At 44.4% G+C, this 27,775-nt stretch overlaps 2 protein-coding genes across 7 annotated transcripts in view; both read right to left on the reverse strand.

Moving 5' to 3' along the window:
- Positions 1-793: 793 nt before the first annotated feature.
- LOC118774219 (PHD finger protein 12-like) lies at positions 794-17,705 on the reverse strand. The gene is made up of 15 exons (XM_036523397.1): positions 17,016-17,705; positions 16,124-16,305; positions 10,140-10,212; positions 9,203-9,626; positions 8,808-8,928; positions 6,852-6,984; positions 6,168-6,332; positions 5,531-5,686; positions 4,715-5,375; positions 4,504-4,608; positions 4,237-4,395; positions 3,899-3,997; positions 2,428-2,510; positions 2,075-2,213; positions 794-1,470 (listed from the first exon to the last, which is right to left on the reverse strand). The coding sequence occupies exons 1-15, from the start codon at positions 17,079-17,081 to the stop codon at positions 1,082-1,084; spliced, it is 2,955 nt and encodes a 984-aa protein (XP_036379290.1). The 5' UTR covers positions 17,082-17,705; the 3' UTR covers positions 794-1,081.
- A 2,380-nt stretch (positions 17,706-20,085) lies between these two features.
- LOC118774340 (seizure protein 6 homolog) overlaps positions 20,086-27,775 on the reverse strand; it is a 168,584-nt gene continuing 160,894 nt past the window's right edge. Inside the window, exons 13-18 of one of the 6 annotated variants that reach the window (XM_036523651.1) lie at positions 26,905-27,099; positions 26,625-26,663; positions 26,284-26,392; positions 26,044-26,143; positions 23,998-24,006; positions 20,086-22,291 (exon numbers count right to left, since the gene is read on the reverse strand). In XM_036523651.1, the coding sequence (XP_036379544.1) occupies positions 22,262-22,291; positions 23,998-24,006; positions 26,044-26,143; positions 26,284-26,392; positions 26,625-26,663; positions 26,905-27,099 (482 nt within the window). In that variant the 3' untranslated portion in view covers positions 20,086-22,261. Of the gene's footprint in view, positions 22,292-23,837; positions 24,133-26,043; positions 26,144-26,283; positions 26,393-26,624; positions 26,664-26,904; positions 27,100-27,775 lie in introns of those variants that run through there. The other 5 variants (XM_036523649.1, XR_005004820.1, XM_036523650.1 and 2 more) reach the window with 5 other exon arrangements.

Below are 27,775 nucleotides of genomic sequence, written 5' to 3' on the forward strand. Positions count from 1 at the left end.
ATGTTTACCACAGGTTTCTGATTGCGCTTCAAATAAAGTCATGCTTGTGCTCTGCCGCGTTCTTTGGACTACAACAGGATGGCATTCACAGGTTTGCGGTAAACTACGGTACTTTTACCCCAGATGCCTTCCCTGCGAAACTTTAATGAGGTCAACAAGTCGATTACTGCGAGTTTTTGCAACTATTACACATTTACAGTAGTTATAGTCACTTCGCCAGGCATAAAGTTGTACAGTGAGGCAAACTGATCGTGTCCCGCGAGAAAAGAAAGACAGCAAAAACATTTTTTTTCCAGCTTGTTCTTAAAAAAATCTTTATGTATTTACATGTTATAACGGACAGGCAGAAACGAAAGTCAAAGTAGGTTTATATTTACAGAATACACGAAAATGTTCAGAAGAAACTTTAAAACGGTAGTAAATATTTACACGTGGTACAGTATTGAAAAAACAGGACTTGGGAACAACTTTAACAACACTTTTCTGAAACGCTACTGAACATCAGGACTGAAATCCATGAAGCACTGTGCACATTTACAAACCAACCAAATGCTGTTTGTACACTGAATCCAACAATTTTCTTTAAGTAGAAAATCACTGACTCATTCATGTATATATGTATGTACACACATATACATACATATTCATATATAGCTACCTGTAGTGCAAAAGTAGCAACAAAACAGAGGAACACTACAATTTCACATACAATACATTAAATAAAATGACCAGAAGTACATAAATGTTTCATTTTATGAAAAAAGCATGTTTATATAAAAACTCATTACTGGCACAAAATAGAACAAGTTCCGATTACTTTACAAGTATAATGGAAACTTGGAGACTTTTTTCATTATTTTAGAATGTTGAGGACAATCAAAGTATCCCTTCTTTTTCTGCAAATCTAAATAACGGTTTCAGTTTTGCAATTAAAAAAAAAATAGAAACTATGTGCAACTCGCCCTCAAAATCCGAGCCCCCAAAAATACTTCATTTCATGCAAATGTATGAATACTTAAATAATAATAAAAAAATCCTTTTTTGTTTGTACAAGTCAGACACGTGGCCTGGTGGACAGGGGCTAGGGGACAGAGTTGGAGCGCAGCACCGGCACTTGGTGGAGCTTTAAACTGTGCTGCCTGTCGGACAGCTCTGTCCCGTCATGGCCAGGGCTGCACAGCTCCTCCTCTTTGGGCTGCTTGCTGGCGAACTCGGTGATGCTGAAGACGAACTGCAGGCATCCCAGCTTGATGTAGCTGCCGTGGTGGAGCAGTGCCGTGCCCTCCCAACCCGCCCCGCTGCCCCCGATCAGGCTGGAGCTGCTGGCCTTGCAGCTGCAGGGGCTCGGGGCCGCCCCCTGGGGCTGGCAGTTCATCGTGCCCCCCGGCGGCGTGACCCCGGTCTCTGCCCCTTCCTCCTCCTCTTCCTCCTGTTGCTGCTGCTGCTGCTGTTTCCGTTTCTTACAGCGTCCTGCAGAGAGCACACGGTCAGAGCTCCCACACAGACAAGGCAACACTCCGCCGGAACCACAGTACACACAGATTAAAGCAGCTTTTCAAAAAGCCAGGCAATGTGATCTCTAAATGAAACAGGGTTTCTCAGAATGCAGTGGAACCTCAAAGACATGAAATCCTGGAGGTCCTTCACAACTACGACATGAGGCAAAAGAAAACACCAACCCTTTCAAAGGTTCAATTATTCCTACAGAAAATTAACTGTTCTCATTATACATGCTTGCTGGGGCACTCAGGAAAATCAGTTCAATGTGAATTTACCCAATTGAATTATGTTAAATGAATGCCATGAAGGAATAAAATTTAAACATAACTGCACCCTCATATCACCAGAACATTAACTTAACACTTTTAGCCAGTCAGCTGAAAGCTGCACTCAGCAGATCTTTTAATCCTGATCTGCTTCAAACAGCTCACTTGATTTTTCCGCCACTGGAGAGTGAAGCGAATGGGCTGACACTTCCAGTCTCGACTGGCCTTTCTTAGGTGGCCGTGTGAGCTGTGGCTCTGTGGTGGCTGTGTGCGTTTCAGTGTACACTCAGGGGTTAGGGCGCACTCACGTATGATGCTCTGCACTTTGGAGACCATGCTGCTGTAAGGGCTGGGGGTGGTCTTCTCAGAGAAGTCACAGGAGTACAGCACATTGTCCACCGTGGTCCCGTGCTCGCTGTAGTTGAGCAGCTCGTAATGCTTCGTGTTCTGCCAGAGAAAGACACTTTGCTTAGTCACGCCACACCTACGGTGTCACACCGGCATCCAGTCCTCGACAACAACTGAAACCTCTTATCTAAAAGACACTTTCCAAGGACAAAGTGCCATATGGGAGATGGGTAAAACAATGTCATTCATTTCGTGACTGAAGGAGCATCGTGTTCCTGTGCGGTCAATAACATGTGGAGAAACTGTTACCAACCTCATCGTAAAAGATACAGGCGTGCTTTCCCGACACATAATTGCAATGACCGTAGTTTGTAAGGCACACATCCATATCGGCACCTGCAAACAGAGACAGAGAGCCATTGTAAAATGAGCTAGTCCTCATGACCGGCACAGTACCTCACCTAGCCAGTGCAGGGCCATACTGGACATGTTGAGCATTGGTACTGTTTGGCTACCTTACCCTGCAATAATTCTTAGTACTCATAAAAGGTTCAGATGAAGTTTCAGACAAGTGCAGTGCAATGTCAACATGAAATGTACCTGCACGTTTCAATCTTCTGTAAGAATGTTTCGCTAAACATATGTACATGTCTGTCTAATGGAAGGGTATCTAATCGGGCCAGGACCAGGAGTCAGAGTTCGTCAGTGTTAATACTAAATGACAAAATCTGGTTTTATGCCTCTGGTGAGGGGGAAGCGATAATGCGAACACTCCTTGCTCGAGAGCGCCCTCATGTCTGTCTATGCTATACCCCTCATCTGCCAACAGGTGGCGTACGATGCACACTGGTACACCGAACAATTTGCAAATATCCACGGGCCATAGGTGAACAGTTTGTTGTTGCTATGGTCTCTTATCTTTCCTTGCTGAGCTGATTCAATGTACCGAGTTCACAAAAGATTAACAGGGCCTCTAAGAAAATAAATTTTCAAATTCAGAAGGCAAAACCTGTTGAGGTAATTTTCCTTTTCATATAAATGTATGGCCAAGTTCACTCCAAGCTTCAATCAGAGACTTTTCTAAAGTCATGACACTGCAGTCTGAGTGCAATCTCATGGGCGTGTGCCAAACTTTGCATATGAACAGTAATTCTAAGGATTATAGAACTATGTTGCGCGGAAGCAGCAAGATACGATTTTTCACACAAGTTCCAAGAACTGCGAGACAGACTGGCATAAGATATACACCATCTGTTGGAAGACAATGTGCTGCAACACCATTTTTCTGACTGCGCAGGACCAACAGTGATGTATTAATTCATGCCATTAGTCAAATTCAAAATGGGTGCTTCCTCTTCTTCACATTCATCTCAGCGAGTACACATGAAATCTATGGAAGGGCTACATGAAGCCCTAGGGCTGTACGCTGGGCAGCCCTGATCGACCATATCAAGATCTCTGACAGCAATTTCCTTTGCATCAAAAACCTTCAAACCCAAAGCTGAGAAAATGTAAAACATACATATTGACATCTGAGACAACATCCAACAGACAGAAAATAGTCTACTTTTATGAGGACTGACGTCTCTAAAGAAACACAGCAGCATAAACTGGATCATTTATGCACAGTTAAGCACGAAGGTAATCTTAGCAGGGCCCGTCTGACAGCTGGTGATTTACAGCAGCCTGACAGCTTTCTCTGTGTGAAGAAAGTCATAGACATTTTCTCATTTCGAAGTTTGTGGTTGCGAGCTGCATTTCCTCAGCGGTGGGGAAGCGCTTACCAGTTCCTATGTAGAGGCTCCTGTAGCACATGTTCACCCCACCTCCTTTTCCCATGAGAGGGTAGAACACAGCTCTGGCCTGCACCTCTTTCTGTTGTGCTGAGGAAGGGGAGACACACAAGCTCAGTCACATCGCCTACATGCAGGCAGCCAGATTCTGCCCCCAAAGACAAAGGCAAGTTAAAGGGAGTCACGCATGAAGAGAGACCGCAAAGGATGGGGGGGGGGGGGGGGGGGGAGTCTGAAGCTGGAGGAGAGGGATTAGAGGAGCCCTGACAGAGGAGGTGAAGGTGGGGGGACACGACAGTGAGGGAGTGGTGGGAGGGAGGCAGCCTTACCTTCAGCGTGCAGTGCTTGCGGCGGGGGCGAGGAGGCGGAGGGGGGCGGGCTCACGCGCGGCCCCTGGGTGGGAGCCGCTTTGGGAGAGAAGAGCTGCTGGATCCTCTGCCACGCCAGCAGTTTGATGAACTTCTCGTCCAGCTTACTCAGCTCGATCTCTGCCAATGGGAGGGGAACCGTTTCAGCGTGCCGGCGCAGGACACTCTGGTAGCGTGACGCTAAGCCTCCCAGCCTCTCAAGTGCTGGTGAATGTAGAGCGGACTCACCTCCCTCTCCCTCGATCAGCGCCTTCATGCAGCCGGACAGGTCCCCCGTTGCCGAGGGTACAGACCCGGTCCCAGGGGATACGGCGCGGAGGATGACCTTCCCATCTGAGGACACATTAAAAAAAAAAAAAAAGAAAGAGAGGTCGGTGCCTGCTCTCCAAGACCAAGAGTACCGGGCCTCTAAGACGGCCGTGCCGGCAGCGTTGCTTACCCAAGGGCGGAGTGGGGCAGCCTGGCCTGCCGGGGCCGTCGTCCCGCGGCGGCGCTCTCTGTGGAGTGAGGGCACGGGTCCCTACTGCGGGCGAGGACACGCTACTGCTCATCAGCACGGCGGCCTGCCCCCCAGAGGCGGTCCTGTGCGGCTGAGGGGTGAGGCCCGGGTCGGAGTTGGTGCACGGGCTGAGGCCGGCGCTCTCCACCTTCACTGTCACTCCACCGGTGTGGTTGGGCAGCGTGGGGCCCGGGGCAGGGGGCGTCTGGGGGCGGGGCCAGCCCTGTGCGCACGCCCCCGGGCTCCCGCCGCGCTCCAGAGGCCCGTTGCTCCGGGCCGGCTGCTCCAGCAGGCCGTTGGCCGTCCTGCAGCTCTCACACGGCCTCTCAGAGCACGCGCCGCAGCACCCCCGCTCCTCTGAGGGGCCGAAAGAGTTCAGCAGCGGGGCCCCCTGGGGGCCGATGGGAGTGCTGCAGGGCAAGGGGCGGGGCTCTGGAGAGACCGTCCTGTCAGAGGAGCACAGGACGTTGTTCTCCGCCACCACGCAAGGCTTAATGTCCGCCTTCTCCGCCTGCTCAGAGTCCCAATAAGAGGATGGCATCTGCTTAGCAGATAAATGTCTCACAATGCTGCACTGCAGTGCGATGATGTCACGAAGCCACTGCATGATGGGACGAGAGAGAACCAGCGAAAAAAACAAGTGAGATTAACATGCCACAAACAGCAGACTCAACATTTCCCATAGTCAAATGGGGCCCGGTATCCCCATGAACCCAGACGCCATGACCCTGCAAAGAGAGAAGCGGAGGGGCGCACCTCCTGTTGCTCGGCTTCGCTGGTTAAGTGCTGGGAGGGCAGGTGCTGGTGTGGGGGGTCCGGGACGCCGTTGCAGATCAGCTCCCCGTTTCGGATTCCTGCGGGGGCCACCATGCACGGGGGACACTGGTACTGGGACTTGATGGCATCGGGGACCTGCCAAGGGACAAGCACAAACAAATCCAACTTCAGGAAAACAACCAAGAACAACGACTGTGAAAGAGTTCCAAGATCCAAGCCTTACTAATGGAGGTGCAAACATCTCCACTGGTGAGGCTTGAGTGTCTATAACCCAAGCAGCTGAGCTAAAGGCAATTTGTCCCCAGCTCCAGTGGCCTCTACACTAGCTAAGCTCCTCAGGGACTGACATCACTGCTGAAAGCAGTCTGCTACTTGCTACCCTTTATCACAGGGCTCACAAGCAACCACTTTCAGCTCTGCCATAAAAGCAGCTGACGAAGACTAACAGCTGTAGACTATTCAATTGGAACCTCACCATATTACAGCTTGAGTATTTTGAGTGCTTAGAATGAGAAGTTCTCTTTCCCTTTTGGCATTTCCAATGCCTGGTTTAGAGTTGCGCGTGGCAGTATGGAGCTCCACTTCAGGTCAGGCCCTCAGAGGGAGTAGGTCATACCTTGAGCGTTTTCGTGCGGTGCGGGTGGGCACCGGGGCGGTTGGGCGGGTTCTGACGGTGCACCCGCTGCAAGAAGTCCAATTTCACAGCGTGCTGGGACATCCGGTCCTGGAACTGGTCGAACAGCTGGCAGCGGTTGCTCAGGGTCAGGTTTCTCTGGTTCAGCTAAAAAAAAAAAAAAAAAAATGGGGCCACAGTCAGAGTGGGCCAGCAACGCAGCTGTTCCAGAACCTTCTGTGGCATCTGGATGATTCTGACCAAGAAGTGCCTCGTTACTACATTACATTACATTACATCATTGTCATAGCAGATACTCTTATCCAGAGCAAATGGCATAGGTTATAATTTTTACATGCTAACCATTTATACAGCTGGATATTTACTAAGGCAATACTGGGTTAAGTACTTGTGCCAAGGGTACAACAGCGGTGCCCCAGAGGGGAATTGAACTTGCAACCTCTCAGTTATCAGCCCTGCTCTTTTCCATTATGCTACACTGCCGCTAGTTCCATTTTTTCTTCTGCATTGCAATCAACAAAAACACCACTTGACTCATTTGTAAGATCAACAAGAGGATTTTCTTTTAACGAATCAGTTTGCTCGTTGTAAAGCTGGCTGATACTACACCTCTTCCGCGCATGCTGGAAACCCCACCCTTGCAGGCAGACAGGCCAGGCCTCTTACCACGATATGCTCGCTGTGATTGGGGCACATCCACCTGCCCGTCGGCATGGCGGTGAGGGGGGGGTCAACGCAGTCCATGTGGAACAGGAGGGGGCAATAGTCGCACTGAATCAGCGGAGCCAGCCGGCAGCTCCTGGGGAGGGGACAAAAAAAAAAAAAAAAAACCGAGGACACGTTTAAAATGTTGCCCCCTGTATGATGAAGGAGACCGCCACCTAACCTGAGTTGGTCAGAAGTCGCTTAGCCGTGTCTGGTCGCAGGGGCCATGCAGGATCTCAGTACGTTCTGCAGAAAAGCGCACACTGCTCAGAGATGGTGCCGAGCAGCCAGCGCAGGCCCGGCTGGGCACACAGCTACGGCTGCAGTCGCAGACTTGGCGCGGCCTCGGCAGACAGTGTAATCCAAGAGCAGGACTCATTTACTTTGGGAGTTTAAACACTTTACACACGTCTCGCTTTCTCTCGTAAAATGGCACTGTATGCGAGGCGTTCCTGACGTGGCTGAGAAGCTAGTCGCGGGGCCAAAGGAGGCATGCCAACCCGACGACGGCGTTCCAGTGGGCACGGCGCCACGCAGCTCCAACACAGCTCGCTGGCACCCACCAGCAAAGCATTCTGGGAGGCCCGCTTGGGCTGTGCCAGTGGGGTCACGACAGCACAGCAAGTCAGTACACTTTAACAAGAGGTTTTACAGAACATAGCATGATTTTTAAAACTACCACCTCTCTTATAAACGGGTTTAAAAAGCATCTAACACACTGCAATTAATTAGGTGGCAGTGAGGGATTTTTGCCAGTGCCTCGGGTCACACTGATCTTGCATAGTAATCAAGTCTAACAACAAATTAACACTTCTTCAGAGGAATAGAAACACTCAGGAAAATAAATGAATTATGCCAAAGCGTCTCAGATGTCTCAGACTAAAACAATGTCTGCTATAATTTTAAAGAACAAAAAAGCGTGAATGGTATGTCTAGAGCCTCTTTTCAGTCATACTTCATAGAAAACTACCATGACGGCCACGATTTCTTTCTTTAAGAGTTTGCAATTTTCCTTGTAATTATGGCTTTCCACAGGCAACTCACTGGCAATCACAGCTTTACCCTGATTGCTCTCGAAAATGCAGTACTTAACCCCTCTGCTGGGAAAATGGCTTTCAATTTAAAAAAATGAAATATTACAATTTCCTTCTCACGCACGTTAAATCAAGCAATTATTCCTATGCATTTTTATAAGTTCATAACAGTGAAGAGAACAGCGGGCGACATGAGCAGCAGGCTGCTTTTTTTCTAACTGCCACTGAGGAGACCAAGCTTATAATACAAGCAAACGCAGCAGCGTAAGTAATGTTAACTTTCATAACCACGGCAACAGTGCACCACTTACTAATACTGAATCCAAGGGAGTAAAGTAAATATGTTCAAACAGCTATAAAAAAGAAACCCCAGCACGCCTCTCTTTAAGGACTGCATACATGTTAGTTTGCACACTTAAATCCCAACCATGTGAGAAATTCCACAGTCTAAAATATTTGGGGAAATCTAAACTAAAAGATACTCCAACTCAGTTAGAATCATAATTATGCATATTTTATTCTTTTTCAGTCTCTCCCGAGATCCAATGGACAGTGAAGAATTATCAGCGGAATACATCAAGCGACACTGATAAGCATAGCACATCCTCTTACAGAAAGAAAACAGTTATACTTCAACTAAAATGGAGTTTGATGATTTTAGGACCTTCACAGTAAGGAAAAAACTACTTTGTTAAAAAAAGAAAACCCTGAAAACACATTTAGTACCTGCCAATTAGCTAAAATATTAATGTCAAACGTTGCTTACTGCAGAAGAACCAACAATCACCATAACTGTGACAGGTGACTATAGTTCAAAGGTGTTGTATACTCTGTTTTACATACACTCTGGGTGAGTCTGAGAGGCCTGGAGAGGAGCTCGTACCTGCCACAGGAGAAGCACACCTTCACTGGCAGTGGGACCAGCCCATTGTGGTCCAGTTCATGCTGTGGCCTCTTCACATTCTTTCCTGTCGTCTCCTCTTTCCTCCTCCTTTTACTGGTTCCTGTGTACGTGCGCGCACACACACATACACACAGGCAGCATCAAGCTATGGTCAGAACAAACACATCTGCAGAGCAACGACCGCATCAAACATTGAGTTAGCATTCTTGGGTACAATTTTATCTGCAGCAAGTCAGCTATCTGAAATTATGGATATAAATAGCAGAGATGGAGAGAGAGGGAGGGAGGGAGGGAAGGGGAGAGAGAGCGACAGAAAGCAATAGGAACCCAATCGGGAACAGTAACGGCAGCGGCACGGCGCGGGGCGGCCCTACCTGGAAGTGCAGTGGTGCAGGTGAGGTCGTTGGGGAGCTGGAACTGCGTGGGGTTCCTCTCCATGGCGGCGGCGATCAGCAGCTCGAAGGGCCTCTTCAGGTGCTGCGGGGCGCTCTCGGGCTCCGAGCCCGGCGCCTCGTCCGCGTCCACGTCCAGCAGGTCCTCGTCCACGTCGTTCTGCTCCGAGGGCGTGGCCGTGTCCGTGGAGGCGTTGGAGGTGGGCGTGCCGGGCCGGCTGCCGGGCCGCCGCTCAAGCAGACGCGCCTGCGCCACCGCTGCCCCGGGCCCCGCCCCCGGCCCGCCGTCCAGCCGCAGGGCACCCAGCTCCAGCTCCGCCGCTGGCGATGGGGACGGGGACGGGGACAACTTCGACACCTGCCGCTCCAGCAGGCCGTTCAGCTGCTCCTTCTTCTGCTCCCGCTTCTGTGGGGGAGGGACAAGAGGCCAGACTCAGCCGCCACTCACTACAGAATAAGGACACGCCACTGCATCCATTCACCACAGCTGCTCTGTGCAAGGCAGACCTGCCATTAGCCATACGCCATTAGCAGGGACATGTTCTAGAGATCTCAAAGAAAACCATAAATTCCGTACTACTACTGCGGCAATAATGAACACAAATCAATGAGGGTACATAATAATCTTATGTTATAAACTAGTTATTAACATCTACTGTATATTGACGTAATAATGTTAAAAATACATTTTACACGTCAAAGAAATGTAACACAGCTCAGAATGGTGCTCTTTCCCTGGTGCAACCCAGGGAAAGAGTGCGCTGCCTGACATGGAAAATCAAAAGAGCAAACCATTCATATGCGGGTCTCCTGTTCAGTGGCTGAAAAAACAGTGATAGTAATAAATAGTAATACACGGATATCGTAACCATGAAAACAAAAACAAAAAGGACTATGCCTTTATGTGCGTTAGACTCACCTTTCTACGCACCATGCAGCGATGACACATCCAATCTCCAGGGGGCAGCATCTCCTCACTGAGCGGTGGATTGCTTCCGGTTCCAAACAAAAACATCAGGTTAACTCTATGGTGAAATCAAGACAACCAGCCTATCTAATACAGTATCTGTCCAATGCTGAAGAAATAAAGAGGGTTACAGTAGCCACCGACACTGACCAAAAAAAAAAAAAACTGATACAATGCTCATGTTTTGCCTTAATGTTTATTGAACTTACTTTGACTTTTAAACAACCAACATAGCTGACATATTACTCATTTATACAGAGGAACATTTACAGAAGGAATCCAGGTTAAGGGCTTTCCTCGAGGGCACAACAGCTGTGCCCCTGCCAGGATATGAACCTGAAATCCTGTACGCATTAACAAAAGTTCTCTGGCAAATACAGACATCTGCCCAACCAAACATGCCATGATACGATCTGATACAAACAGCAGTATTTCAACAAGACTGCTTCTTATGCAAGCACCAAATCAAATTTTAATTCCCCAACAGCTGTGCATATGTTCTCCCTAGCAACGCAGTCACCTACAGCAAGTGAAGACAGAGCAGGCTCAATCCAATTTTCAAATGAAAACATTTATATATAATGCACTTTCAGCTCCATCATTACTGCATGATCAGTCTGTTACAAAGGATCAGCAGGCATGGTATAAACATGCAAATAGGAAACTTAAGAAAAATTGTGTCATCCACATAACACAAAATGTGTATACATTTATGTAAGTGTGTTTGTGTGTGTGTGATATATGTATTTACACATATCATTTTACAGCAATATATGTATATATAAAAGATATATGCTACAAACCATATTTACTCAGCACCGTAAAGCAAGGACCTATATTATAGAATTTTATGAATTAGTTTTTGGGCCCTCGTCACAATTTAGTATGCGAACACATGGCAGTTCAAAAAGCTTGTTATGCTGATTGACAGCAAGAATGCATTTGCACAACAGATACAGCATTTGGACTTGTGTTCTGAGAATGCTGCAGTGGCTGGTTCATAGAAAGCCGTGCTGCAGTTTGCTTTTTCTGTGCGTGGCACGGGGAACTGACTTGACAGATTCCTTTAGTTCTCTTTGAAAAACACAAGACGCTCAGCAGCGTGACGTGCCTTTGGTTAGTTAATCACATTTGTTGTATTATAATTTCCTTTGGCTCTCTCTCCCCCATAGGAGAGCTTAGGGAAACGGGTACTGGAATCCACAGAGAGCAGCTTAGAAAAACCTCAATACTGACATTCCTTCAATACCAAGTTAGCCCTTGCAACGCTGTAGGACATGAAACAATGTACAGTGGCTTTACATTATAATATTTATTTCCACTGGAAATAAAAGAAAATCCTATCAGGCAACTGCCTGTTTTAAGCTTTTATTGGGGAGGACCCAATTCCCAAGCGATACAACAGTGAACCACTACCTGAAACCTCTACTGCTAACTAAAAAGTCTGGTTCTCTAACAAGTATGACACACTTTTTCAAATTAAGTTGAAAAATCTTTAGCTAAACCACAGCATACAAAATGCTACTAACGAGAAATGTGCAAAAAATTTCCCTACCCATGACACTGAGTGAGTCAGAGAAGCACAGATAACGGCAGTGCTACAAAGGGATAGTGTTTTACATTCCCCTACATGGCTACAGCACAGGTTGAAATAACGGTCTGAAATTCCTCCAGCTCATGCCACTATGCACTGCAGAGGAGAGGCGGGCGTGGAGTAGAAGTCTACTTTGTTTGAAGAAAGCCATCCATGGAGGCATTACGAGATCCAGCAAACCCATAACTTGTTCGAATTCATTCGAATGCAACCCACATTGGGCACACACGCATAGACACGAGTTGTAGAAATCTGTCGTGATTTAAAAAGTATCAAATTCTCCGGTGTTCTCTAAAGTTGTGCACTCGGCAGCATCACTATCTCCAGCCGTAAATGTTGCCATGACAACGTTTCAGCAACGTTTTCAGCAACGTATCAGAGAATTTCTAAATAGCAGACGGGCTCTGGTTTAACACTGTAAAGTTAGGGCACATTATGAATATGAACAGGATCGTTGTGAACAATAGGTTATTATTTGCTACACTGTATGTTCAACGTCAATAATTTATCGATCAAGAGAAAATGTATTTCAAAACAGAAAATGTTACAACTCATAACATGAAGTAACATGGCTTTTAACATTAACATCAGCTATGCTAGCTAGCTAACTAACTTAACGAGACGAGTCTTCATCATCCAGAGAGCCAGCGTGCTCGAGCATAACTGATGTGCTCCCATGTCAGGAAAGGTCAGGTCTGCAAATGTTGCAGTTCACTACCTTCTTGGCAGAGTGAGCCCTTTCGCGCGTACGGTCACACCGGTGTGATTAGCCGCTTAGTGCGTATGCTAAAACCGGTGCAATTAGAAAACTAGATTGGAAAAAGTCTAGCAAATTTTAGCTTTGAGGAAACAGCGATTTAACATTTAAAAATATAGCAAATGCTAACTGAAAACTATGAGAAGCTTAATAACACTGATGGAAACATAACGAACCATGTAATACGCGCTACATAGCATAAAAAATAAGTTACGTGCGAAAGGGTTAAGAGTGAAATGCTGCCACACTTTTGTGAAGCAACGTAGCTTAGGCTACATGTCTGAGCATTCCGAGTCAGCACGAAAAACACATGCAATGACGTCACCAACTAATCGACAATTAAACTTGCTGGCAACTAACTTGGTCGTCGACTTTAGTCGACTACGTCGATTATTCGTTGCACCCCTAGTCAGAGGAGTAGGGCCTATCCAACACTCCCCCCACTTCGCTGTACTACACTCTCCTTCATGAGTGCAGAAACTACTACAGTAAAAATAGTGTAAGAACGCACAAAGTGGAAGAAAGTATATTAACAAAAAAGTGCATTTGGCTGCGGTCTGCCATTTGTCTGGCCTGCACCTGGGTCATAGTATGGTAACCATACAGCTACATCCCCTTTACACCCCAAATGAAACTACCTGCTGTGTTTTATACAGTCTTAACATGTATGTTAAGCATATGTTTGGCTCATGCTGGCTAGGTACGTCCACCCCAAGAGGGGTTCCGGAGGCATGTCGCTAACAGGTAAACCTCTAGGGGAAGCATGAGGTTGCACTAGGGACCAGACAACTTTTCCCACCTCAGTGACAATAATCACTCTGCTTGCTTGGCCCTGTCAGAAACAGTAGGGGGATAAGGGATTCCAACCCGTAGCAGAGCATGGTGTGTGGAAGACTCACCACACTGACTTCACACACCCTCTGAAACAGGGATGCAAAAAATAATCCAAGCCGGGGAAACGGTTTTAAAATGTAACCCGAATATCAATTCACAGCTTTGAAATGTCATACATTACCAATCAGATCCAGGGGGACCGTGTTTCTGCAGGGCACGGCTTAATATTGAATGGAACACATGCAGACCTCACAGACATGCGGCTGATGAAAGCCAGGTGAAACCGAATACGTTACGATTCCCCTTGGGGAGGTACAGGCAACGCACCAACAACCCCAAGGCACGATGTTGAGATGCCTTTAGAGAGGAATCCACCGGATCTGCTGAGCGGCCGGGCTCTCGAGCTTGCTAGGATTCGTTTAAGCTTTCCTAGAAACGCGCCGAGCGTCGGCAATGCCAAAGAACACTGACAAGACAATGCCGACAGCAGGGGAGGAGACACAGGATCCCTTATTCCCTTTTCTGGCAAGCACCGAGACGCAGTTTAAAAGACGGGGTTGTGCAAACAGATTTGAGGGTAGGTACACAGAGCAAAGCATTCCTGCTGGTCTGACAACAGTGAAACAGGAAATGCCCAGTGTTAACAAAGGACCGATTGCATTTTCTGATTGCTATTCCGGGCAGGGAGCAAAACGCTCATAGGCAGACCCATCACGTTCTCCTGTTACGCTCACACTGGTGTGGCCTCTACGCTGCTGTAAGAACCAGAACCTTCGGTGTCTTTGGGTTCTGCCTGCAGCGATTTCTGCTTGCAGTCCATGGTTAATGATTATTTATACAGGCCCCATACCAGAGCCACCCCCCGCCCTGCACTCCATACCAACCCTATCAAACGCCGCAGCTCTAGCGAGAAGAAATGGCTGCCATTTACTGATGCCTGCCAGCAACAAAGCACAGCAGAGCAGCCAGCCTGCACTAGACCCTCAGCAGACGTATGCCAAAAGAAAAGTGACAAACAATTAAAAAAAAAAGGCAATGACAGTTAATGCAATGTTTTTTAACACCACAGCATGTGTTGGTAGTTCTGCATTTTATTCCTTATGTATGCAACATCTTGCAGAGGTACACGTTACCATTAATTAAATAAAATGCTTAAAAAGCCTCTGTCTAAAAGATTTTGTAACAATGACACAGGGGCACACAAGCACAGACCAAATGGCTTGAGAAGAGGACTGAAAATGTTAAATGATACCTCTGCACCCCCTAAAAAATAAACTGATGTCACTGAGGACAGATGTTTGTGCACTGTTTACCTCAATCTTGTCTGGTGAAGTGCAGCAATACTGAGATAAACAGTAGAAGTGCATCTTACTAATTTCTCCCCTTTTGTCCAGCAATTATGGAAACAGTACGGTCGCCCCCTTGCGACCACAATCATAACTGAAGCTCACAGCTTTCTTCCATTTACATGTGACAAAGAAATTACTAACACACAAATCCTGAGCTGTAGATTAACAGTAAATAAACTTAATCTTATTTTACCGCCACAAAGACTTTAGTACGTTAGGCAAACCGTTTTTCATTCAAAATAAACGCTAAATGAGGTCAATTTAAATGTCCATTGTTTTTCTGTTGGAATCGGGCCTTAACTCATAGCACAAATACAGGTGAGCCGGGCAGATAAAGCAAAATAAAGCACTACAGCGAAACTGATTTTCACCGACCGAACAATAGCTAACTTGGCTAATCAGCTAACTACCTGTACAATAACTCACTACCTACTGCTTAACCTGGTATTGTATTTTGTCGGACTGCAACACTACTCGTTTTCTTACAACAAATCATGTTTAAACACAATGCACAGAAAGCTACAATGTCGCTGTGGGTACTGCTTGCTTTGTGTGTATGATCGGTCATTTTCGGTGGGGTGGGGGGCGTGCACACGGTGACTAAGAGACACTTGGATAAATGAACACGGTGGCTAGCCCAGCTACTTGACAAGTAAAGGTGAGCCGCTCCACAAACCACACGGGTTAAAACCTGTCAACAGACGTTCCTTATTTTGGTGCCTCTCAATTCATTTTTGCGCACGTTTCTTAGCAATTCAGAGAAATGTCAGCAAAATGGCGCTGGAGAAAAAAGAAGAAATTTAAAGGGAGGTCGCCATATTGTAAACACAAGGCAGCGAACTGCAGCGCAGGCTCCATTTTTTTAACATTTCACAAGGCTCTAAGCCGAGCTGGGCTGCTCAAAGACGGTGCCGGGGAAAATCTGACCATATAGCTGCCCAACTCACAATCCGCTACCTATAGACAAACAGCGACCCTAGTCAGTTTAACGCAAAGGTGGCCTAACAATAAAACATGGTTGAATACATAGGTAACTACTTAAGTTCTAACCTATCACGATCAGTCTTCCTGCAGGCTACCACAGCAACGTAGCAGTAGTTAGCTAAGAAGCTAGCTGAGTGAGCATACACTAGCAACACCAGAGAATAGCAACAATTAAAACTAACATCGGTAGCTACTGTATGTAAAAGAAAACACCACCAGCCAAACTCAAGACTTTCAAGTCTTTTTACAATCTATTCGCTAACCACCTACTGCACAATTAGCTACCATATACTGATATAAGCTATCGTTAGAGCTTGTAAGAATATGTTCAACTTAGGTAAACATATTTTACATACAAGTGAGGACAAAGTTGTAATGATCTAGCTTTGTAACGATGCAAAAGTATTAACCAGCGTACCAGCACTGCAAATGGAAAGCGGCAGGACAATGATCGCAGCAGAGGAGGTCGCCTCCCTCTCGGCAGCTGTCGCAGGTATCGTGGTTCGTGGCCCTGCCGCTTCTTCGAGCATCTTTATCCGGCTTGCGACTTCTTTTTTCGCCATCGTCGGACTTTGGGGGAGCAAGCAGGGTTTGGATTTGCTGCAACGTCACATAAAAATGTTTGTCAGCCAAAAACCCTTAGCTAACTGGCGGCTGTCTAAAATGTAAGAACAACGCCAGCTAACGTTAGTTATCCATTTCACAGGCAGCACTGTCGAACTGGCTGTCACCTATTCCAGTCCTCAACAATCATACAGGTGAAATTATTTCAGGTGACATTTGTGCAGCTCGCCCCTTAGCCTGCCAGATACTTATCTGAATGACAATAAGTCGTTTCCTTGTAGCAAGCCGTTAGTTTATAAAGTTACAAATGGATGTGGCTCAAATATCCAGACAGAAGGCCTGGCTCAACTTGGAACACCCAAGTGCCCTAGACTGAATATGAAAACAGTGCAATTATCTGTCGTTGAGATGAAGATAAATCGCCTATAAACAGTTTTTTAATGTATTTATTCTGCCTGGTCAGTAAAACACAGTTGTTAATGTTTCACCACTATAAGGCGCGGTCTAACTAGCTAACGTTAGCACGCCTGTGCCCAAGCCTTCCAAAGTAAAACACTAGCCAAGTTAATACTCTTCGTTGCTTAACTAGCTAACATAGACAATAACTTTTCAACCAAGAGTACCCTAGTTTGGCATTCTGTTTTACTAAGAATGGTCATGACAACACATGGCAAGTGTTAATTTACACATATGTTAGAAATGATTGCACAGCAAGTGAACAGTACAACTACACTTCCAAGCCTCACCTCCATTAGACCCCCAGAGGTATCCAGATCGTACACTATCGTTGGGGTCTCCATTTTGTCCCACATTCATACAACATTCAGTTGCTCAGCTTTTAAAACGAATCCTTTGTTTGTCGGTTCTGATAAGAGGTGATATCCACAGCCCAGATCCTTTCCACTGACAAAACTGTCCAGTTGCTACGTGAAATGTCTTATTATATACAGTTGTTTAGCTTGCTACAATGCACATAGTGCTTCCAAGTCGCTTCAATGCAACGCAGGTTTGACACAGCGAGTCCTGCCGTTCTCTGCAATTTCTCAGGGCTGAATGATTACAGATCCATGTTATCCACAGACTCCCATTAAAATGAAAAAAGGAATTGTCTTGTCGCCAGTCCGTAAAAAGACAGAGTAGGAATTCACAGCAAAACAGAGTAAGGCCTTTGTGAGGCCTAACCTACTCGGTGCTTGTTCCTACTCCTGCGGTTGTAGCTGCTAGCAAAGATGCTGTTCAGAGAGGCAAAACCGTTCCGTTCCATAATAAATCTAATGAAATAATCAAATAACAAACAGGTGAAGCACCAAATGCTCAGTTGCACACGGGTGTCCTTTTGATTATGTTGCTCACCAAAACTGCCGATATCCTGGGATAGTTATTATTGTTATGAATAAATCCTATGCATCAATCCCGACATTGCTAGCTATAGCTACATCCTCTCCACGGAGTTGGCGCAAACTTGAGTGAAAAGGCGTCTGCGCAAGCGCTCTTCCGTAATGGCGGATGAAGCCCATAGCAACCATCTTGGTGAAGCTAACATTTTGGTTAGTGTGGGATGACAGCTTTTAAGTTCATGAAGAGAAATACTGGGTTATATCAAAATACATATTTAAAAAATTAAAATATTTACTTTCTAAGGGAAATTTTTAGAAAAATCTTGACATTTTTTGCAGGCTACTAACAGGACTTCCCTGCCCACTTCCAAGACGCATGCGTGTACCACACTTTTTTTTTCCTTAACAAAATGACGCATTCGATGCTGATTGGCTTCAAATACATAATGTAGCGGCACTGGGCTAATCAAAATCATGTTGTGCTTTGCAGGAATAAATAATACCGTCACTTAAAGGAAACGCCATATTGGTGGTGGCAGATTGGTAAAGGCGAGTGTAAATTATACCATTCGTAGATTGTAGCCAATATGCTTACCGTTATTTTGGTAAGTGAGAGACATATGCCTGTCCTCTCAACCGCTTTATTGGTGAAAGATTATTTATCTGCTGCAGCCAGAGAGTGGTTATTTACATAAGGCCCCCACAATCAGCTGGACGCAACTGGTGCTACGCTGGCACACCAAGAACGGAAGTGCCATTCTGAGATATAATTCGAATTTTAATTTCTTTTCCGGGTTTCACTTGCTGCACAGCAAGAAGATGCGTATTTACAGTGAAGTACAGTGAAGCGCGTAACCAACAACATCGCTGCAGCTATAGCTAGCTAATCAACTGAATAATGAGTCCTCGCTATGAGATTTGTAGACCTCCTTATCCACAATTAGATAGAACCGGGCCTGTTCGCGGTGCATTTGCTAGCTTGTTCTGTAGCCTAAAGCTGGGCTGTGTTCAGGGCGTTGTGCTGGCCAGAATTGATTACTTGCTCTTAAAATAATTTGATTGCTTCATCCCATTCGCTTGGCCAGTCCATCTAATCCGCATTCCGTAAAGATACGAGATTCTGCGTATTTTGTGCACCAAGGTGTGCGTTTTGATGTCGCATTGGGGCAGCGATGAGCCGTTAGGAAGACCCAGTGACCATAGTTTAGCAAAGGTTCGACAGTCACCCGATACACATGACATGCCTCAATTAGCTAGTTGGAACTGAGCCTGACAAAAGGAAAGATTTATAAACTTATCATTGCGTAGCCATAATTATCCAGTGTTATTTAATGACAGTAAGTTACTGCGTGCAGTATAGATAGAGGGGACATTTACCTTGCCGTTTATTGTGGTAAGTGAATATAATAATGGGAAAGAAACTGACTCTGCTATATTACCCACCTGCTAACTGCTAACGTGAAAAAATCTGATTTGAAGACATTCCTTCGATATGGCTAATATGGTCTAGTCTAGTCCAGATAGTTTGTTTACCAACAAGCAAGACAGCATTTGTTTATTATACAATTATTTAGAAATGTCGGGAAAGTGGATGGACAAAGTTTACGGCTAGATAATCTGCAGTCCTATTGCAAGCTCCAGGCGATTTCTCTTCACTGCAACAACGCCCGGGGGGCTAAAATAGGGTTTATTTCTCTGACGCTAAAACTTCAAATAACGTAACCTCAGTGTATTTTGGACTTAATTTCAGTGAAAATATGGCAGTGATAGCTTCATTAGTATCACTGAAAATACCAGGTTACACACAGGTTGCATAGGTTTATATGCTCTGTAAGTTAGTACAAAATAAAAACCCGATCGATGATTAAAATGTGACATCAAAATGACACCAACTTTGAGCCACACAAACCTAAGTTTCTTCGTGTTGGTAACTCGTTTAATATAGTAATCTTATATTAACTGAGTTACCAATAGTTCATCATTTTAATAATATGCTTATGTATAACTTGCAAGTAATAATGCTTGTGTGAATGCATTAAACCAGTCTAGATGTAATTAGAAAACAGTTGGCTTAAACTATCAAATTGTGGACCAATGGCTTCATAGACAGTGACAAAAAAACAACAAACATTGATTTAAATTTTGCATTTCTAGGAAAAATTAAGCCATGGATTCAGATGGATATAATAATGTATAAGAGCTTCTTCCTGTAAATAATTAAACTGTAGCCAATTTGAAGCAGCAAAGTGCTTATTTTTATTGTTGGAAAATCAGTTATATTTACATGCTTCTGTCTTCATATGTTACTCAGTTAGAACTGTGAATCCAAGCAGATCACAAATAAATTTTCATACTCCACTTCTCAATTTCCCCATTTTTACAATGGTAAAAAAGAAAGGGTTAAAACAGTTAATTGAAATGTCACAACTTTATTATTTTACTTAGTTCTTCTGTATTGAACAAGCATTGGATCAGAGGCAAAACAACAACCAAAGTTCTCGGATAAGTTCTTTTTTATTTTCAGAATTACTCCTGGTTGGTATTAATTTTAGAAAATATCTTACAGTACCTTTTGAAATCTATTCTGCAGCTTTTCTGACATCTGCAGAAGGAGTACTTGAATAATAAAATATATACCCACTTTACATCTGTAGTTATTCTGAATGTACAATTGCAGTTCATCAGTATTGTGACACACAAGGTTTATCAATTTCCTTGCCTGTACATGATGATACAATTAGGATAACAACTTGCAAGCATGGACAGACGTACATCACACTTTGAAAATAAACACATCTAATATTTTGCTGCTTTGCAGTGACTATATTGTAATATGGACTGTATCAAATGTTAACCGATACATGTGTATATGCAATAAATGTGTAGGACTGTACATCTTGAGTATTGCTTGTTGGCCATGGGTTTTCAAGTGTTAGACTAGGGACCCCTGTGGGACCTTAAAGTAGCACAAGGGTTCTCGATGAACATGCTCACTTTACTGTCATGGGCAAATTGACTGTAGAAAGCAAGCTGTCTTAGTAATTTCAATTGCTGTTTACCTGTTTCTGTTGGATACTCCTCTTTGCCTGCACACATGGTCTAATTACCACACAAGTACAGCAATTATCACAATTTAACAACATTTAATTATTCCTGTAGAATTTTAGTATTGTTTTAGTACTATGTTAGTACTACTTTTCTGTCAAAGAAAAACAAGAAACCTCATCAATTTATTATGTAATTTAATGACCCTGTTCCGTTGATGTTGTGTCACTGTTGTGTGCATTGTAAGTTGCTTCATCTAGCCAGGGATTTTCAGAAAGACTGGGCATCATAGCAGAGGGGCCTACACTATGAACATTTGAGAACCATTCTTATGAACTGTACCACCTTCAGGGTTGAAATTTTACTGGCTGAATAAAAGCAATTGATCACTGAAGGGGAGATCACAGCATTCAGCCACTTCAGACCTTGACAATTTTGCCACTTTGGTTTTGAGTCTTATTCAACACCCGAGAAATTGACTAGAAATAGAAGCTGCATTCTTTCTTTTTACTCTCAATTTTATAAAGTATTATTCGGATAAATCTGGTTTTAAAGCTCTCTGAGATTAATATGGAACTTGGAGTCCTGTGTTTCCTTCAGTGTTCATTGCAAATCTTCACTGTTAAGTGGCCCCAGAATTTCTACTTCAAGGGCTCAAAAAGGTTGAACCCAGTAAAACCCCACAATGAGTATACCAAGGCTACAATGTAAACAAATGAAATATAATTGTTTGTTTAATATTGCATTGCCAATGGTTATGTGGAGCGGGCTAGTACAGAACAGGGCTTGAAAATGCAACAGATTACAGAAGATAAGACATCATTTTTTAATCACAGATCATTATCTCAGTATCTCTAATGTATGTTTTTCATCCCAAATTGCTCTATGTTGGATCACCAACAATACAAGGCAATGTATCAGGGAAAGAATTATTATTGTAAAAAAAGTCCTGGTTGAGTGTGAGAGAAGAAAGGAAGCCTGATGTAGTTTTTGTCGTACCCTTTTTGTGGCCATGCACAAACCTTTGATGACCTATTTACAGCGTGTCCAGATTGACTCCACGCAGATACCCCATGGTGCCAGTGAAAAGTGGGAGGAATCATAATAGTAACTAATAATCAAGCTGTCCCTCTTGAGCCACCATAGAATTCTTAAGGTGTTGTAACAAATTTAAAGATGTTTTATGTTGGCAAGTTAGGGCCAATTGCAATTGATTTGTGTTCTGTCGAGGCATTGGCCAGTTCATGAATCGTCCTGTCGCATTTACAAACAATAACATTTACAAAGTAATACAATAAATAGAACCCCTGTTTTTTGTTCCCTTAATGATGTTACTTGTAACTGCTGTATTCTATCACAGGACTGAAAGTGTACAAAGATTGTAGCTAAGCCATCACTACTGAAGCTCTACAAAAATAACAACATGGTGTCCACACTCTGCAGTGCTGGCAGATGTCCTCTGAAGGGGGGGATACTTATAGCAGCCAGAAGAGGAGGAGGAGGATGGAGGGAGAGAAGAAGACTCAAGGGGGTCACAGAAGAGATGAAAGGTGCAGAGAAATTCCCACAAGGCAAAAGAGAGGCTCAGAGTCCCCCATTCTGAAATGTCTCTAAATGGAAACCTCATATTCTCTTGTCTCCTGCAAAAGTGAAACACAAATGCTCATGGTGCGCAGTCATGCACTCACATCAAGACTTCTGACAAACATTTTCCCACCATAGGTCTTAATAATATAAGGTGATGTGAATGATCATGGCAAGAAATCATATGTACAGTGGCTGAGTGTAAAAAAAGAATAATGATAAATGTAATACAACAATAATGATAGCTTAATTCAGCAATCCAGTTAGAAAATCTGATTTGATGTAAAATGAGAAAATACAGTAGCTTATTCTTAAAAACAGTAATATAATCCTATATTTTAAAAAGGTATTCATCCTGTATGTATTGTGTCTGAGAATGGTAAAGCTTTCTTGTGAATAGAAACTCAAAATGATAGCTTGCAGCATGGATGTGGCATCTTGGAAGATAACTAGGCATTCTGGTGACAGCTCCATACAGTATCAGTGAGGACTCCAGAATGCAGTCTACCCTCATGAATGGATCAGGTCACAGCTGTTCTCTAAACATGGATAATTGTCTCAAAGTCACCTGTCTCTATATTCCTCTGTGCATGGGGTTGTTAATTCCACTTTGTTTAAACCTGGTAAATATAGTACCAGTCCCACATCTGAAGTCAGATGTATTTCCATATACCTTAGCATAACTTAACAGCAAAAACTGGATAGCTTGTTTTATGGCATGTAATATTTGATCGTTGGTGCGCTGTCCAAACGTCTCCATTCGAATTTACAAATGCAGTTACATCACCACCAGAAATGATCAAAGAAAAAGAAAAAACTGAATGAAAGTAATGAGGCAAACAAAACGAATGGAAGGTTAAGACGTAGAAATAAAAACAAAAAGTGAGTACAACAGATGTTCTTTAATAGCAAATTCTTACAATGATTGACATTAACACAAAGCAGCGGAACACAAGCGGGATATCAACAGAGCAAGGGAGCTGATAAAGTCAGCCCGTGTCCCTCTCCCAGATCATTACACAGTTCAGCTCAGAAATAATGTCTACAGTCATGCTTCACAGTTTTTTTCACGGGCTCCCTGGACCCTATTCGCTTTTGGGGACAATTATTACAAAGAACGATGCAAAAACACTGAAGTAAGTGAATGAAATTTAACAGTACAAGTCTGTGAATGCCAGAACCTTAGACAAAGCTCATAAAAAAATAAACATTCCAGATATATGCACAATGAATCCCCCTGGCAACTGAGTCCATCCCCCTCGCCCACTATGTCCAGCCATGCTATTGTCCTCCAGTATGCCTCTTCTTACTCTGTGTATATATATATATATATATATATATATATATATATATATATATATATATATATATACATATATATATATATATATATATATACACACATATATATATATATATATATGTGTGTGTGTGTGTGTGTGTGCAGATATGTGTGTGTTTGTGGCCTTTTTGGCCTTTTTGTTTGTGCCAAAAAGAGATAATGAGTGTGCACTGTGCTCACGTCATTGTACCTGACCCTGTTTATTGGTGTAACTCTTCCACAAACATCAGTCATTGGGGAGGCAGTGTGTGTGTTTTGGGGGGGGGGGGGGGTCCTTCTGATCCTGTATATCGGTGGCTGCCGTGAGGACAGCGCCATGGCGGAGGGACAGTGGGAGAGAGGGAGGACACCAGAGGCCCAGGGGCATCGCCGTTGGGCAGGGGGCTAATGCTGCCTTGCGGTGCCGGTGAGGGGCCTCACCTCGTTGTTCTTCGGGGGGCGCAGCCGCAGGGGGGACAGACAGACACAGTCATTAGTAATCAGAGAACGCGAGCCGGGGCTGATGGGAGCGTGGTGGGAGGGGGGGGGAGAGAGGGCCCCGGTCACCATGGCGTCCAACACGGGAGTGGAGAGAGAGTGAGACAAACAGAGCGCTTAAGCTGGGCTGAACCGTTGCACATGCCCCTTACCAGTCACCCAGACAAAACAGCCAAACACACACAGCAGAAATATCACAGCTGGCTGGCTTCATCAGCATTAGGAACAGATATTAAGAGAATAGCTATGTGTTAATACAGTGTGTCCCCTATGCAGAGCAAATTCTACAAACACATCTATGAGCAATTTTGTAATGTTTAAGAGGAATGCTTCAGACAGGAGTGCACACATATTGCATCATTCACACAAGATTCTAATTTTTTTTTCTATAGATTTACATGTGTATATGTACGTACAGCATCAAAGCTGTCTTTTGGGCTCATTCTCATGCAGCACCAACACTTTGAATTTTGGTTAATTCAATCTGGGAGATGAAGATGCAATATGGAGACACAGATGGCAGTTTAGGTGCACTTTTTAGTTCCAGATGTTGACATGAGTGATGGCACCTGGGTGCGATGCAAGCCTGGGAGACAGATGACACACTCATACAGATCACACTGGTCCTCAACAAAGTTTTTTGAAAGACGTCTGCTCTACAGAGGATCACCATAGTGATTTATTGAGCTCTCCGCACTGAAAGAGCACAGATATTTCTATTACTCAAAGTTCAACTACCAAGTTTTACAACACCTCTCCATCATTTGTGATACATTCATAAACCATCAATATACTCATGACGGAATGGATTGGTATTGCACACCAAACCAAACAGACATATTTTAAAACAAAGCTTGTATCGTCTTCAAAAAATACAAACATATGACTATATTCAAAATCTGAAAAGCCTATCAAAATAAAAATAACAGGTGTACAGGTGATCCTTTATCAAATGTAAGAACACTCAAATATTAGATTGTCAAGTGTACTCAACCTATTCTATTTAACCAAAAGTATACCAATGTATATACAGTATCCCGTATTTAACAGACAGCTTAAGCATATGAAAGAATTTACTGGAATTAATACTAGGTCATTATATCAGTATCCTTGGTTTAACAGTGTACTCACAGTAGATATTGCCAAATGTCCAGGTACTGTAACACCTCCTTAGTTAATGTAATGTTGCCATTAGTCAATCTTTTGGTTTTACGAGTCTTTTTAATATCCTCTGAATATGAGCAGTACACTGTTCCTGACTTTTCACATTTTAGAAAATATACATTCACATTCCAGAACAGGACAAACAAATCAGACAAATGGAGAACACAACACATATAAAGTGCCAGTGCGGCTCAGCCAACAGGGAGAGATGAATTTCAACATGATGATGTGGGAGATTTTATTTCATATTTTTGAGCAGTTACATCCACAAGACTACACCTCTGAATCCATGGATGCATCTCTTACTGGGTCTGTGCTGTTTGCATTTAACAAAGATCAGATACCCCCTCCAGGAACAGAGTGAGGGGATTGTCAGTGTAGTGTACCAGGAATGTACCTGGAGGATAAATACACTGCTACCAAACACAGCACCCAGCAGGGTAAGTAACAAGTAGTACCCACATTTCTCAATAGCATCATATTTCCTTGTGTAGAGTCAATTAATCTACTGCTTGGGTTGCATTACTTTCCTGCCATTGTGAGAAATGAAAATGTCTGTCTTGGAAGGCCAATCTAATTTTCACAAGTGCTGGAGGCTTAAACTTAATAGTATCCTGTATGGCGGCGCTGACAGGCGCTTGTTAACAGGTAGGTGACCTGGAGATGGGGTTGAAGTGACTGGGAAGGAATGTTCAGCACGGAGTGAGCGGTGCCATCTGCTGGTGGGCTGTGAGATGACAGGCGGGCGCTGGATGGAGGTGATCAGGACAGCACAATGGTGTTCTGGGAGTCGACGTCTCTGAGGTGCATGTCGTCTGTACTTACTCCGGTCTCGTAGATGGGATTGTCGAATGCGGACTCCACCGTCATGTGGTCATACGGGGGGGATGTGGACATGGGGAGACGGAGGGACTTCCCCTGGACTCTGAGCGGCAAAAAGAAACAAGACAGAGAAAGGCCATTCAGACCGGAACTGAGATCAGTGCACAGACAGGTGTGGCCAGTCTTCAGTTGACAACTTGAATTAGACCGCATGTGCTTTCCTCAGTCCAAACCCCGGCTTACTTGGAGAAGTACAGGTAAATCCCGACGATGAGTACCATGACGACGGCAGCAGGGATCAAGACAGCAATCGCGATGTTTGTCCCCTCCATGCTGAGGTCTGAACTGGCAACTGCATTAAAGATGTAGATTGAGAAAGATACAAGATGATCCGGATGATTTCGGGTCAAGTAATAGAAACCAAAGTGCTTTCCAGCACCCCTGTAGTGCAGTTACCCAGTGATGAAGCTCTTTTATAGCCTGTTCTCCAGCTCTCCAATGACTCTTGATATACTCCTTAATTCTAAATAGAATGTAGCCATGATGCTCTGGGTAAGCATGTTTCAGTAGATGCCTGTACTTACCATCCAGTCTGCGCTCATTTAAGTAGTCCAAAGAGGATGCTAAAAAGAGGAAAAACACATAGTGAACATAGTGGAAAATGGGCATCGGAAAGAGGATGTTTAGTTTATGTTCAGTTATGTATCATTAACTTGAAAGAGAGTGTATAATATGTGGTAAAATGCTGCTGAAATACTGCAGTTGCCCCTTTTAATCAATGCCACAATAGTAACTAGAGTATCTTGAAATGGCTGCCATGTGGAAAACGGTTTCTGGATCTTTTGTTTGGTCTGCATTTCCTACCTCTGCAGGCAGGGGGCGGGCCGCTCCACTGCGAGGGGTGTCCAGGGATACAGCGGATACTGGGCTGCCCCTGCAGCTCATAGCCGCTCATGCAGGAGAAGGTCAGCGTCTCCCCCGCCTGGTAGAAGCGCTTCTCGGTGCTCTGGATGCTGGAGGAGGGGGCTCCGGGGTTCCTGCAGGGCTCGTACGTCTCCGCTGCAGGACAGACGGACAGACGGACGCCGTGCGCATGTCATTCAAGCCCTCTCCGTGCAGCGCCCTTGTTCAAGGGCACCGGTTCTGTTCAGCTCTAACTCTGGACCAAAGTCAATAAACCTCAGATGGTGATAAGGCCAGAAGTAAACAGAGCTGTCCCTAGTCATGTTATAAAGCCAGGCAGGTGTGGTAAAGCAGCAAACACTGAGGAATTGTGGGACATCTGTCCCCTCTCCGGTGCGTCTGCCACACAGGAGTAACGGATGTTAGCACACCTACCTTTGGCAGTCAGAAGGCAAACATCATTCCAGGCTCCTGTCTGACTCAGGAACTGAATCATATGACTGTCTCTCCCGTCCTTCACTTGTCCGTAAACTTTTACAAGCTCTTAATTGGCAAGTCTGCTATCTCAATTTCCTGTGTAAGCAGCAGGACTGGGTACTTATAACAAACTGTATTATGACAAAGCACTAAGGTCTGTTCTCTACAAATGAACAGAAAAGAAAACTGTGTCTTTTACTTAACTGCTCATCCAGAGCAGCAGTTAAATGACTGTTTTAGTAACCTGAAAGTATTGTCAAAACCTTCTCACTGTCTTTACAAGGAATTTGTAATGGGCTAGCTATTCAAGTTTATTTTTCATATCACAAAAAATAGTTTTCAGTGGAACTTATGA

Source organism: Megalops cyprinoides, chromosome 3 (genome assembly GCF_013368585.1).
Source record: "Megalops cyprinoides isolate fMegCyp1 chromosome 3, fMegCyp1.pri, whole genome shotgun sequence".
Classification (NCBI taxonomy): Eukaryota; Metazoa; Chordata; class Actinopteri; order Elopiformes; family Megalopidae; genus Megalops; species Megalops cyprinoides.

What these genes read in the sequence shown, in the direction of transcription:
- LOC118774219 (XM_036523397.1), bottom strand. Translation starts at nt 17,081, where the DNA reads ATGTGGGACAAAATGGAGACCCCAACGATAGTGTACGATCTGGATACC. An exon ending in GTGTGCTTCTCCTGTGGCAG is followed by an intron (nt 6,985 to 8,807) that starts GTACGAGCTCCT and finishes TCCCCTCCCCAG; the next exon opens with GAGCTGCCGGCTGGCTCCGC. An exon ending in GAGCCTCTACATAGGAACTG is followed by an intron (nt 2,511 to 3,898) that starts GTAAGCGCTTCC and finishes CTCTGTTTGCAG; the next exon opens with GTGCCGATATGGATGTGTGC.